Here is a 14691-nt window from a genome sequence, read left to right on the forward strand (position 1 = left end):
AATGCAATTAATGCCTCCAGGCGGTGGAAGGAAAATGTTGCCCCAAACTTCCAATGTCTCGGAATGAGAAGTTGCAGTCGAAATCGAGTTGCATAAAAATTTTAAGGACTTATACCTAAGAACTCATACCTATATCTTATTAATCCTCCACCAGTAGCTTTACTCCCACTCTCATTGAAACAAATATTCATGACTTTTCTATCAGACTATCAATTTCCGGTGAAAAAATGCAGAATAACTCAAGAAACTTTTATCAATTAGCCAGCAACTACTCAGCGCTTTGCTGATGTGTAGACTCCGAATGGGATTCGCCATTAAAAGCAATAAATTTGCACATGCTACCATAAATCAAAGTCCGATCATAATCTTGAGCCAAACAAATAGAGAGAAAAAGCCAAAAACGAAACACTGGCTTCCGGCCGGAATTTTCTCCTCCTTTTCGCCCAGAAGTTCCAATTTAAGGAACTCCACCACAATCCGGCACAGTCGTCGCTTGGCTGCGTTTATTAATTGTACAACTGTCTCCAATCATAATTAATGAACTTTCGGCACATCCTTTGCCGCAACCTCCACACTCCACACACATATATCCTTCTTTTGGGGAAGGGAATGGTGGAATCCCACTAACACTAAAATATAAACACAAATGTTTTCCTTGGCACACCATAAATCTTTCGTTTGGCAAATCTCTGTTGGGCTTTTCCGGGCTCCTTCCTATTATCATTCCTCCTTGGATGTCCTTGTTTTATTGGTTTTAATGGGGATAGTATCAATTAGACACATTAAAGGATTTACAAGAATTAGGATCATTCTTTTTGGGTAATTTAAGTGTATTATGTTTGGAATTAAAGCTTGTGGTAAGGGTTTTAAACACTAAAGACTTGGCTAGAAAAGCTGGTATTCATTTCTAAAAGAAATCGTGAAATTACGTATGCAAATCCTTTGCAATTATCAGCTCACATCTGCGAAGGACCGACAAGGAGCAGCTCCTAAGAAAACTCAGAAATTGCTATAATTTTTCATAGGTAACGTTCTTTTGCTTCTCAAATGCCACTCATCACTGGCTCATTTATCAACTATGTGCGCCTAAGATTAGTCAGTTAGTCATTTCAGAGTCTAATTTAAATAATTTTAAAATGATGACAAAAGCTTTTCCAGCCATCCAAGTAATTATGCACACATGGCATCCGCAGAAAAGTTAAGAGGAGATTCCAAACATTAACACTTTCATGGACAAATAAAGAAAAGATAAATGAAAGCATCATTAGTCATTGGCCAACCCCAAAAATCCTTCTAATCATGTGTGTCCTCTACGATTTTTTGGATTCCCCGGAAAATGGGGGTGGTGTTTAAATCCTTCAGATACACTTTCTTTCATATGTAAATTTGCAGCGTAGCAGGATTTTAGGTTTGGAAGTAAGTAGATGTAATTCTTTTTCCCATTGTTCGTGTTAAATTATTTATTAGCTATCATTAAGTTAAGCGGGGAGTAGTTATCTATTTAAAGGGAAAAGTTCCTTTTAGAAAGCTTTATTCAGTTTTATAGATTCCTCCAAAATGTTACCAGTAACTACAATCATTATAATAAATTTGTGAAATAGCTTCAAAATATATCCAAAAGCTTAAAACCTATACAATATTACTCCTCATTTGCGACCACTAGATCGTTGCCTTCTGGGTTCCAGGAATCGGCAAAACGCTCAAAATCTTCACTAGATATTCCATCAATTTGTTCTTGATCGTCACCCTTGGCGGAGGATTCTTTGGTGTCCACCGAATTATCTTTTGGTTTTATATGTTTTTGAATCACATTTTGAAATTCTTTGTCCGTGGGGTTGCGCTCGGCCCATTTTGAATTTTCGACGGAATCCCCATTGGGTTCCGATTCTATTTGTAATTGGGGGCTCTTCTCGGGATAACCCCACTTCAGAAACTTTTGAAAAGCCTCAACTTGGAAGTCAAAGATTGGTTGCTTCCATTCATAAATCTTTGGTATTGAAAAAGTTAGCATCACACCTGAATAGTAATTTGAATTGTGAAATTTGTTAAGTATTTTCTATGGAAGTGCCAATATACCCAGTTGCATCAGCGTTGTCACATAGAAGATCTCGCCCACAAGTGTCACCATAGCCAGGATGCCTATCCACTTCGCTGTCTCCAGTGGTTTCTCCGCCAGCACCACAGATCGCACCTTGTCCACGAAGCCGACAATCTTGATGGACACCAAAAGACTAACTTGCTGGGCCATCTCCTCGGAAATGAAGATGTCCATATCTAGGTAGTCCTGAAAGGGATTCCCAGTTATCGGCGTCTTGTTCATCCACTGGAGGCAGCGCACATAGACTCGGTATCCAATTGTTATGAAGAGCCCGACCAGAGCCGAAACGCTCACCACACTAATGGCAGACTTGTAGGCGAGATCAAAGATGAGAGCTTGCAGGATCCCGAACACGAGTAGCGTCTTGCGCCAGTCGCGCCACAGGACCAAATGGGTCAACTCCCTGCGAAAGCAGGAGTTGCAGTTGGAGATCTTCTCCGCTACCGCCATCTGGGCCTGCGAAACGGGAACTGGAACCGTTTCCATCTTTGTATATCTATTTTTCTATGAATTTCTTTCAGCTCTACTATAGAATAAAGGTCGAGTTTTGTCGCGTCCGATTGGTGATTTTATAATGACTGGTTGCTTCGTTTTTCGGATGACCCATAGACTTTTGATACAGAAATCGATTCAATGATTTTTTTCGATATTTCTATTAACCTCACCCTCCAAAACCAAAAAGCTTTACCACTTTTAGCTGCCAAAAACACTTGTTACCAAACGGTAACACCTGCGTCTGACTGACAAAGGACGAAAGGGGTTACTGTGGAAGGATAACAGTGTGGTTTTCCGCACATTCAAAAATATGAGGCACAAAATTGTTTGTTTGATTTATTTAAATTGGTTTTTGGCTTGCCATATAAGAATGAAGGCTCTGAAAATCTCTACCCAAAAAAGTCGAATCCAATCTGAATGATTTTCAAGACCTCTTTCTCACAGCTTCGGTCGCTTTTGATCCGTACCGTCAATAGGTCCTTTTGTCGCGATTCTTAAATTTGAAAAAACTGGGCAAATAATTTTGGCACGAGGTGTGACCAACGCCCATTGAGAGACCGAAGAATGGTACTTGGCCTTATGTCTCCCAACTCCAATCGTTTGCCGATTGAATTGTCAAAGGCATTACGCTAATATTTTGGGCAAATACTGGCAAACATCACCGGCTCGTTGGCGTCAAAATGACATTAAGTGGTTTACACTTTTCCACCCTCTAGACTTTGAATAAAAAAATGTTTTATAGAGGGTGGGGCGAATGACTTAAATGACTTGCTTTTGAGGTTTTGCCGCATTTTCGAAATCATATTTGGAGACATATTGGAAAGGCTTAAAAAAATTATTCAAAAATGATTTTCAATTTATCGCACCTTCATTTATAGATTTGGTAAATTATATGCTTGGCTAGTCAGTTTAATTAAACAAAATTCCTGCAAGGAGGACACATCCGGATATTACACAAATACACATATTCTAATACTCAAACAGGATATTAGAATGTTTGAAAAGTTGTCAATGCATCACAATTGAATGGTCAGAATGGGCAGAAAATTGTCGAAGAAAATCGTCTTGTTCATTTCGCATGTAAATTTAAACAAATACACATAAAATTACTTAAAATTGCAATAAGAGTTCCTTATGACCCTGTCAAAAATCAAAGTTTTCGCATCGAATGCAAATTCCAAAGATGAACAATGGTGTTATGACACTGAATTATTTGTGACAACGAAATTTGGTTAGAGTGTCATACAAGCTTAAGATGTCAGTGGACAAAAATGGGCAGAAAATCTCGGCAAATATTCTTCTCTTATGCCGATAAAGTTGTCATATGAATTCGGTTCCTTCAACTTATTCTACTCGACTTCTTTATGGGCTGACGACAATGCCAGGAATTTCTTGTATTAAAATCGAAATTGCCTTCGGTGTGGGAATCCTGCCCAGACACGGCCCATTATGTCCCCCAGACGGAGGGAGAATGTGGTATGGATATGTACACATATTCTGACTGCCCCCCAAAATTCAGGACTTGTCCTTACAGCTGTCAACATGTTTAATTGAAACTGACACTCAGTGTCATTTTATGGACATTGCCATGCGTTACCGTTACCTTAACCGTAACTGTAGCTGTAACTGTAATTCGACTTGCCTTAGTCCTGCTTGATTATTGTGCCGCATACCAAATAGAGGAAGGAGTCATATGGTTGGGGTTCTTGCATCATTTGATATGCCTCCTTCATAGAAGTCTCCCTTTTGGGAGATGGCTGTTGTTTTGCTTCTTGTTTGCTTGATTAGTTAAATTTTTAGATGCTAAAGTATATATTTATACTGAGTTTTAAGGTCCTTTTTAAGAATTAAAAATACTGCTGCATACCCCAAGGCGCATACTAAAAAGTACTAGACGCAATATGAGAAGTTACAAACTTTTAAGATCCTTAAGATGGAACTGTTGAAAAAAAAAGTATTATGCGAAGTGCGTAGAACCTAAAGTTTGAGTGTCTGCACTTCTTCCTCAACAACAAAACCCCCATACAAACCCATATTACGAAAAGAACTTTGCCCCGGCAACACTTCAACAATAACCTCCCCAAAAACCCATCCAAAACTGTAATTATTATTGCTAAGCTCAGTCGAGCGCCTCCTGCTCTGGTAAGACAAGAAAAAAGGAGGTTTGAAGCCCTCATTTAATTGCAGACTAGCAAATACTCAAGATATTTTTATGCAGGCAATTCCTATTTTTTTCTATTCGGAGTTTTTCCGCATTTCGATAGGGGAAAAGACAGCTATGGCCTCTTTTGTTTTCGTCACGGACAAACGACGAAAAGCAATCACGGCAGTTCCTTGCCAGGAAAAGCAAAAATATCTCCTGCCACATTTCTCTATTTACTTTTTTTTGTGTGTTTCCTGCTCGCATTTTTGCCGGCTGCCTTTTGTGTCATTGGTGAAATTAGAATTTCTCATTAAAATAAGTGTTGGCCGAGGGAGCCGCTTGACTTGAGACATTCAAGAAGCATCTCCCAGGGCAAGGTGCTCGTCCATGGCAATGGACTTAAGTCGAAATTTATATTTTCCCCCTCATTTTTGTTTATGCATGGTCACTCATTAGTTGAGCTTGAAATCTGACTGACAGAGTCTGGCATTTATATTTGTATCTTTATTTGCACTGACATGGGGGAGTTAAATGCGACTTCCTGCCTTCCTTTAAAATTTTTTCTCCTAATGGCTTTTCTATCCAATTTTCAACTCTTCTTTGTGAGTAATTAAAATGGTATGTAACTCTTTTCTTCTTTTACCAGCCTTCAAGAGCTCAACTTTATTAATGGTTTAATAGACTTAAAAACTGAAACACTTAGCGGTTATTTAAGGGTTACAAACGGAAATCTCTAATTGAACCAAATTATTTTCAGTCTGTTGGACTGATTGAACCCTTTGATAAGTTTATATTTTTAAATTTTTTGAAACGTTTATTCTCCCATGAATTTTTGTGGATTGATGGTGAAAAGTTGATGAAAAATATAAACAAATGTTATGTTCTCAGATTTTGATACAGATTTATGGGAAATCGATCTACAAATCGTTTAAGGTATTCCGCTCAAGAATCTGATAACTATCGCCAAAGATATAGCCTCCGCTGGGTGCCATATAGTGGCTCCTTATAGTTTTCTAGATTTTGGCAGGGGGTCCTCCAGAAAAGTTGATGAAAAATCTAAAAAATATTATGTTCTCAGATTTTGATACAGATTTATGGGGAATCGATCTACAAATCGTTTAAGGTATTCCGCTCAAGAATCTGATAACTATCGCCAAAGATATAGCCTCCGCTGGGTGCCATATAGTGGCTCCTTATAATTTTCTAAATTTTGGCAGGGGTCCTCCAGAAAAGTTGATGAAAAATCTAAAAAATATTATGTTCTCAGATTTTGATACAGATTTATGGGAAATCGATCTACAAATCGTTTAAGATATTCCGCTCAAGAATCTGATAACTATCGCCAAAGATATAGCCTCCGCTGGGTGCCATATAGTGGCTCCTTATAGTTTTCTAGATTTTGGCAGGGGGTCCTCCAGAAAAGTTGATGAAAAATCTAAAAAATATTATGTTCTCAGATTTTGATACAGATTTATGGGGAATCGATCTACAAATCGTTTAAGGCATTCTGTTCAAGAAGCGGATGCTGGCTGTGGGCCCAGGCAATTATTAGGAAAACAACTAATGGATTTTTTGTGTTTGTGAGAAAAACGAAACTTTTGATTGAATAGGCTCTTAAATGTATAAAAATGTTTTTTAAACTAATATTCCTTTTTTAAACAAAGTTAAGTACCCTTTTCTCCTAAGGTGGCTATGGTGGCGGAATTGATACTTTTCGCTTTGTATAAGCCAAACTTTTCGCTTGTCTGAACTAAACCATCCTGACCACACTCAATGCACACATGATATTCCGATAGGGGTCACAACAATGTTGCTACTTCAGAGTTTGAAGTGCGGGCAAAAGTTTGAGCTTTGAACTTTGGCCTGTTACATTCAAGTGGCTGGCATGTATAAATGTTTGGTTTCGAGTCCAACCAAACTTTATGCAAAACACACAAAACTTTTGTGAATACACCGAACCTGTTTGCCCCGTTTGAGTCCTGCTTTCTTCTCTCTGTTATTGTCCTGTGGTTGTTTTCGCTTCTGCATCATGTGCTGCTGACAAGGAACGCAGTTTCCCACATTTCCCCGATCCGCAATAATATAGATAAAATACAATTTCCTTAAGCAATTTTTGTTTTAATTAATTCTGTATTGCTTCTTTTTTTGTTACTTTTACGTGCCCGGAATTCCTCTGTTTGGCTTCTGTTAAATGTCTTTACCCAAACAAATTTCGTCCCCTAAGGACTGCATTTAATTTTTCCCATCCACCTAATATTTTTTTCAGTTTCGTTTCTTTGTTTGCTGTGCAGTATAATTAGCCACCTCTTGGACAGGACATCTGGTCTTTCTTTGAACAATTTAATTTTTTTCCCTTGCATCTCTGTTGTGCATAAAAAGTTTAAGTTGACATTCCGTAGAAAGAGTTTGTAATTTTCTTACCCCTTTTCTGCAGGATATTACCATTTTCTTGTATATTTTTTTTGGTTTGACTCTATTTTGTTACTAATTTCTTGCTTTGCGCATTTTACTTGCAGACTGGTTAATTACATTAAGAAAACTGTGCTGTTTCTATTTAGCATTTTGAGTTCGCAACCCTTCCGGAATTGCAAGTGACATTGCGAAAAGGTAAGTCGAAATTTACACTTTTTACCTTTAATTTAAACAATTTATTGGTTAAGGGAATAAATATCAAAAAAAGGATCTTGAGGCCTTTGAAATAATTTCTTTTAAATCTCAGACACAATCTCTGAGGTAGTTTAATCGATTCGATTTAATGGTGAGTTTATTACACCCGCACACGCTCTATGTAACTCAATACGGAATATTGTAACACGTGATTCAATTTCGCTGATCAATTTTAATTGATTGCTTCAATTGGTTTTGTGCAGGAAATCCTATATCCCGAATCCTGACAAGATTTTTATGTTTATGGCCACTTTATTTGCTGCCAGTTCGTCCTGTTTTCCTACTTATACTGTTTTTATTTTCGTCGATTTTATGCGTTTTTAATGTGTAGAGCAGCTACTCCTTTTATTTCCTTCCCCTTTTTTTGCGAGTTGCTTGTAATACGATTCCTAAATGTATTCGAAAGTGGTTTTATTGCCGGATTGTTCGCATATGGGCGGTGGATCGTTAAGTTTCCGATTTAATGCATTCGAGGAAGCCTTAAAGTATGCCACACTAATTAGCATATGACGACCGGCCGCAAACTTACACAAGTCGTCCGCAGCTTATCGCAAATATATGTCCTCAAACCCCCAAATCATATCCGATCCAGAAGCAAATGGGCACCATCCATTAGCCATTAGCCGTGGGGCCGTCGCAATGGGACAATATTGACATAATCGACTTTCAGCTGCCGTCCGGCGACACAATTTAACCGCAAATGAGGCTTAGCCGTAGGGCAATGTCACCGGCGCCGCTTACTTCAAAGTCGCCTTCACCTCAGAGCCTCGGAACCACCCATCCACTCTGGCTACTCCGCCCATCCCGAAAACCACTCTCACACAACCACAACTGCGAGACTGGTTGCATTTGTTTTCGCATATCCTCGAAGAGGTGGGGCCGTTTGGGTTTACTTAACTAGAAACAATGAGATATGTGAATTGACCGGAATGCGGTGAGGATAACCGCACTGGCTTGTAACATTACTTGAGGAATGAGTTCAGGGCTTAAAGTGAAAACACTAAAAAGATTATGGCAAAATGTGCACCAAAACCTAAATAATTGAGAAATAGATACTTATATAGTAACTTCACCATTCCATCAATTTCCTCAAAACATTACCATTCTTAATTTGTAACCCAAAACAAAGGCAGACCTAAAATCTCCATTATAATTAAGAGTCCTGGCCCCAGGCATGTACAGTGAATTATGCTGCATCATAAACTTATGCCCGATGTACAGATGCTGGACATAAAAACTGTGTAAATGAAAACTGCGCCCAGTCAGCGGCAATAAAACATTGCGTCAAGTTCTGGACCCCGGGAATACGATATGGAACTGGAGTTATATCGCTTTAATGAGCAACGACAGCATCCCACCGTGAAGATCTGTAAATTTAGATAAATAAAAATATGACAGCTGAGACTTAAAAGGAGTAGCGGAGAGTAGCAAGTACTCATCATAATTAAAGCCGCGGGGTTAGGGCGCCATAAAAGTCTCGAAGGATTCATATGGATAATTAAGTTATGGCGGCGGGTTCCAACAGAAGGGTTAAAGCCTCCCCGCGATGCCAAATCCAATAAAACGATCGTAAAACTTTGGCCAAGCACTTAAAAATTTCAGGAAAGCATGTTTCTAAGGCGCATATTTTAATTTCTAGATGGAGCTTTGCAGTACAGGGTTTTGACCATAAAAGTCCAACTGGACATTAAAAAATATTCTCAAAAATATTTTATGATAAAATGCATCCCCTTTTATTTTACAACTTTGTAGCCAATTTATCATAAACATTTTAATTTGTTAAGTAACGAGGTCAAAAAACGTACCGGTGAAACGGAAACATATCGGTTAATTGGATGATTTGCACAATTTACGTTTTTGGTAGTAAATTTGTCAACATTTTATTTAAATTCCTCACAATAAACCAGTTCACCAGACGAACACATTATTTTTATTATTTAAAAAGTATATTGCCGATTTAAAAAGGTTATTGAATCTTAAATATCTTATACAAATTATATATTTTTTGCTTCCCATTATTTAAAATATTTATGAAATTGGCTGAAGCGCTATTCTTCGTATCTATGTCTATCAATATAACCGGAACCCACCCCAAAGTTCACCCACCAATCAGCCACAGGGTTCAACAATCTTCGAACTCCTTTCCATTACCCCTGGACGTGGGATTTTCAATAGAAGAACCATATCAGTTGGCAGATAGAACAAACTTTTATGCGCTTGTTAACAAAAGCGTGAAATTCAATGCCCCGGACGGGTAAAAAAGAGTGTAAAAAAATAAATAAAAGAAAAAATTTACGACACTGCGAATTAAACTTGATTTTTATTTAAATAAATTGCATTTTATATGCGTTGCTCCTTCATTGCCCCCCACACCGAGTGACTGGTGCCATAATAAGCAGGCAACGCTCATAATTTGCACCGGAATCCGATGGCAAGGATATAAGGATATGGGAGCGTGTATTCCATCCAGGATAAGGGTAGACGAAATGACTGACTGGCTGGCTGGCGACGGTTTGGTGGCTGTTGCTTTATGCATTTTTATTTATTACAGCGCCAGGAAATGTTTGTTGATTTTCCGCCGCTCGGCTGCCACAATAAAAATCAAAACCAGCCAGAAATTATTTTCTAGACGAACGCGCTTCGTTGAAATCGCATAAAAATGAGGCAGCGGAATATTCCAATTTGTAAAGAATTCTTTATATTTTTTTGTCATTAAAAAAGCAAGCATTATACGTCTCAAAAGCAAGAAACGAATTTGAATGTTATTCTTCCCATTAATAATATTTCTAATAGCGTATTCCTTTTCTATTTAATTTTAATCATTTAATACAAGTCTATACATTATTTAATCCTATTTCAAGCCAAATAAAGAATCTCCAGGCAAGTCTCATTCGATTTTTCTAACCCTGCAGAGATAGGGCTCCAGGGTGTGCAGGGTGATGACGAAAGTGAGCTTCATTTTCACCTGTCGTTCCCCCAGAGGCTCGAACAGGTAGTTTCTCAGGAGGTGGGCCAACACCAACTTCAGCATCACCATGGCGTATCGCTGGCCCAGACAACTCCGTGCTCCCTTCATAAAGGGTATAAAGGTGGTGGCATCTATTTTTGGCTCGGCTCCACTGGCCCACCGTTCCGGCTTGAAAGTCATGGGTTCCGGAAAGAATTCCTTACAACGTCCCATATAAATGGGCGAGATGAGTACATCGCTGCCCTTAGGTATAAAGAACTCATCTGAAACGAAAAATAGTATTAGGGAAGAATAATTTTGTTAAATTCAAGGACTTACTGATCTGACAATTGGCAGTGGCTTTTCTGGCTGTCAGTGGACCCGAAGGGTACATCCTTAGCGTCTCCTTTATACAAGCCTCTAGGAACTCCAATCCACGTACATGCTCCGCCGTAATTGGTTCGCTTGTGTCACGCCCACAGACGTCCCACACCTCCTCCCGGCAACGCACCTGGTACTCCGGATGCAAGGTCATGTTGTACATGAAGAAATTTAGAGTGGTTGCCGTGAGATCGAATCCCCCAAAAATAATGGTGTCCACCTCCTCTCGGATGTCCTTCACCGACAAAGGTTTACCATCAGGATCACTGGCCTGAAGGAGAGTGTCCAAAAAACTCATTGTTGGACGATCCCCATCAAGGACTTGAGGATCCAAAGTCGGAACATTTCGGTTCTCCTCGTCCTGTCTCAGCTCGTCCATGCGCTTCTGGATGATTCCTTCCGTAAAGCCGTGCAGAGTTTTCAGAAGTTCCCGTTCTTTTCTATAGTGGGATGTAAACTGAAATATTCGTGAATTGCGGTAGAAAAGATTCTTCAGCCTTAAATCGATGATTACGAGAATTCTGAGGGGAAAACACTTCAATTATTACCAAAATTAATAACTTCAAAAATTAGTAAAACTTACTCTTTAACCGTTTTGAGATAATCCGATTTCTCATTGGACTGGGCACCCACTGTCACCCCCAAAGCTGTTTCGCAAATCGTATCCAAAGTAAAGCAGCTGATCATTTGAAGAAAATCCACAGGTTCTCCGGTAACGGAGAACTTCACTAACCTGTCCACTAGAATTCGTGACTGCTTTTCGAAAACTTTTACAAACTGCTTTATCATGGCATAATTGAACGCGGGCGTTATTATTTTCCGACGATGGGACCACTTCTCGAAACCACTAGTAAAGATTCCTTCGCACAGCCAGTTCTCAAACACCGTGTAGTCGTTGGTCTTTTGCAAAAGTTGCTGGGCACTGCACAGGGCCTGAATATCCTTGGGATTGCAATCCAACAGATACAGCTTGGTGCCCATCCAAAGCTTGCCGCGATGATCCTTTAGATGGGCGGCGATCACTTCGGAGGCCCGGCGAAAAGGATGCGGCCCCACCAGCTTGGCCAGGATGTGTATGTGTCCGATGATGGGCAATGCCGGTGGTGCCGGCCAGTTGTGGGTAAGGCGATCTATCCTGGCCTGATGCTCGACGACGTAGAGCAGGTACAGGAGTATAGCAATCAACAGGAGACCGAAGCCGAGCCAGAACATTTTACGGGGGATTCTAGATTGTAACTGCCTCGCCGCGAAGTCGCATCAAGCGTTTTAAACTGATTCGTTTTTAAACTCGCGATTAGTCTGCCACGTAGGGTCGGGGTCACCACGGGGCCCTAAAGTGTCACAAAAGTTGGCCATAAACCGGAAACACACAAGCAAAAAAATATATTTTAGGCCTTACACAACAATAGTGTAACTATAGTTACTTGAATCAAGTGACCAGATTTTTTTGTCAAACTTTTTTCCAGTGCAATAACTGAGATCTGAGCGATGTGAGTTTTGCAATGCACCGATTAAGAGCAACTGCCGGGTCGACAGCGATATTAACACTGCGAATATATATTTAAAAGAATTTCGTAAACCCATATATGTATAATATAAGCAAATTCAAATCGATGCGGCTGCGAAATTAAAGTGACTCTTTTTGCGTGCCCACAAGCGTTTAAGTACCCAAAGGCTTCGAAGATGTAAACAAAACATTAGAATCCAGAACCCAAAAGTAGTCAAGTCGAAGGCAGAATGCTCTAGGATGTTAAGAAAATTATTTTATTAATATTATTTATATGGTCTAAGATACTAGAATAACACATTAAAGCCTGGTTATAATTACTCTTAACCACAACCATTATATCCGTTAAAAAAAAATATATATATATTTTTTTATAGTTTTTACTTCTTAATAGTTTTCACCGAAACTAATAACTTCTGTTACGGTGAAATATTAACCTTGAACTTCGGGGATTTTTTTCGATAAACTTGGTTTCACCTGAAAACCTCAAGAAAACCCGTCCTGTCCATATTTATAAATACACTTCAGTTTCGATGATGCTTTCAGCCTCTCTTACACTCTTTTTTTATTTGCTAAATTATAATGTCGATTACGATTTTGTCGATTGCATACCAATTTCGTAAGCCTCATAAAACCAAACGGTCTCTGGGGTGGGGCGGAACCACCCAGAATTTGGCGGTCATACGTGGAGAGATATTGTGATTTAAATTACCTGATTTATGGTGCAAAAATGGGTAAGATAAATATTGAATAATACATTTATTGATCTACAGATTTAGAGAAAAAATTTGGCAAAGCAAACAATAGTTTATAATTAATTTTCGCCAAGTCATTTAGGACACTTGCATAAACAATTTGAATTCATGGTTAAATAATTTTGCTTATTCAATAATAGAATATTTTTTGTTTTATTTTATTAAGTATAGAATAAACATTTGCCGTTCAGTCATTTCTCTATTTCAATTGTCAATTAATTTACTCGTGTGTTGTTGGTTTTCCTCTCGACCAACTGTCATTTAATTCATATTCAGTTTAAATATAGGGAAGCTCGACAAATAACCTCACCTACCATATTTACACTAATTAACACGAAAAAAGTTACCTGTCAACAGCAACAAAAAAGTCGAATAAAGAACCAGAAGCTACTGTAATTAAAGCGGATGCAACTGAAAATAATATTTGCTGGTCAACAATTCACAAAAAAATAATTAACAGTTCATATGTGTCGGTATTATGTTCCATTATTACCACGCACTGCACGAATGTTTATTTAAATAAAAGGACAAATGAATGACGTAAATATGAGTTTTATTAAAATTTATTTTGTCAACTCGGCTTTCAATTGAACGAGAACTTTTTGCATTCAGTTATGTCTGCAAGTTGTTAATTAAACAGAAATGGAACCTTTTTTTCACTATTTAATGAAAAGCCTTTAATTGATTTATGGATTTGGGAAAAGCCTTAGCTACTTAGTTTCGGGGCCTGTTCCTTTCTAATGTACCACTGATTAGAACTAACCCAACAATGTTCGACAATAGCCCTTTGAAGTCGAAGCCCACAATTGTATTCGCGTAAATTCCTTTATCTAATGGATGCCAATAAACTGCGAAGGACACTCACACACGAACACTGTCAGGATATAATATGGTTATGCACCTGACAGGACCAAGAACATTGTCTCAGATGGAAAATTAAAAGTGATGCGTGGCCACAAGCGAATGTGGGATATTGAATGGAGATGGGTGGTAAATGGCTTCTCAGGGTGGAACTCAGGGCGATGGGATAGGGCTGTTCAAACTAATTTGAATTTATGCAGCAAAATGTTAACCATCCTTTCAGTTTCCCTTCTAAGGGGAAGACTTGGGTTTGTTTCAGGTTTTAATGGAGTGTTTTATAAACCTAGAAAAACTATAATATAAGTAACACTAATAGGTATAAAAAGAGCCTGTTTATTTGGTTCATTTCTGATAAAAATATCCATTGAATTATCAATAATTATAGCTGATTGTTTTAAAATACCTAGAGTATTTATCCATCGATTCTTGTGCTCGGCAAGTGGTGCCTCATTATTGTTGTTTGTGTGGGCATTGGTGTCCTGTAATTAAACTGCATATTATCAGCCAACACATATACATGCATATAACCACTCAACTGAGGCAGGACCTCCCATCCACTTGCACCACATAATTATGCAGAAATTTCCAAATAGTAAAAGGAGGGGTCTGACGGGAAGGCAAAAGGCAAAAGGACCCGCCCAGCTGTCACTTTGTGTTCGGCTTTTGTGTAAAATTTAATTTGGCTACATTTAATTATTGTTTATGTAAGGCTTGTCCCTGTCGCTGCCATCGCATATTGTCATATCGCAAACAATGATAATTTGCCAAATGCGAGGCGATTGGACTTATAGATAGCCGGCAGTATCTCCATCTCTTGGCCAAAAGGAAGGCGATCCC

The 14691-nt window shown here is 38.7% G+C and overlaps 2 protein-coding genes across 2 annotated transcripts; both read right to left on the reverse strand.

Moving 5' to 3' along the window:
* Window positions 1-1514: 1514 nt before the first annotated feature.
* On the reverse strand, window positions 1515-2679 carry LOC6493696 (reticulon-1-A). The gene is made up of 2 exons (XM_001958218.4): window positions 2077-2679; window positions 1515-2016 (listed from the first exon to the last, which is right to left on the reverse strand). The coding sequence occupies exons 1-2, from the start codon at window positions 2582-2584 to the stop codon at window positions 1640-1642; spliced, it is 885 nt and encodes a 294-aa protein (XP_001958254.1). The 5' UTR covers window positions 2585-2679; the 3' UTR covers window positions 1515-1639.
* Window positions 2680-10193: 7514 nt separating this feature from the next.
* Window positions 10194-12234, reverse strand: LOC6493695 (probable cytochrome P450 312a1). The gene is made up of 3 exons (XM_001958217.4): window positions 11315-12234; window positions 10690-11252; window positions 10194-10634 (listed from the first exon to the last, which is right to left on the reverse strand). Exons 1-3 carry the CDS (start codon window positions 11941-11943, stop codon window positions 10291-10293), a joined length of 1536 nt encoding a protein of 511 aa, XP_001958253.1. The 5' UTR covers window positions 11944-12234; the 3' UTR covers window positions 10194-10290.
* Between the last annotated feature and the right edge of the window lie 2457 nt (window positions 12235-14691).

The sequence above is a fragment of the Drosophila ananassae genome, chromosome 2R (genome assembly GCF_017639315.1).
Source record: "Drosophila ananassae strain 14024-0371.13 chromosome 2R, ASM1763931v2, whole genome shotgun sequence".
In the NCBI taxonomy this organism is placed as follows: Eukaryota; Metazoa; Arthropoda; class Insecta; order Diptera; family Drosophilidae; genus Drosophila; species Drosophila ananassae.

What these genes read in the sequence shown, in the direction of transcription:
- LOC6493696 (XM_001958218.4), bottom strand. Translation starts at nt 2,584, where the DNA reads ATGGAAACGGTTCCAGTTCCCGTTTCGCAGGCCCAGATGGCGGTAGCG. An exon ending in GACAACGCTGATGCAACTGG is followed by an intron (nt 2,017 to 2,076) that starts GTATATTGGCAC and finishes ATTACTATTCAG; the next exon opens with GTGTGATGCTAACTTTTTCA.
- LOC6493695 (XM_001958217.4), bottom strand. Translation starts at nt 11,943, where the DNA reads ATGTTCTGGCTCGGCTTCGGTCTCCTGTTGATTGCTATACTCCTGTAC. An exon ending in TATCTCAAAACGGTTAAAGA is followed by an intron (nt 11,253 to 11,314) that starts GTAAGTTTTACT and finishes TTTTCCCCTCAG; the next exon opens with AATTCTCGTAATCATCGATT. An exon ending in CACTGCCAATTGTCAGATCA is followed by an intron (nt 10,635 to 10,689) that starts GTAAGTCCTTGA and finishes TTTTCGTTTCAG; the next exon opens with ATGAGTTCTTTATACCTAAG.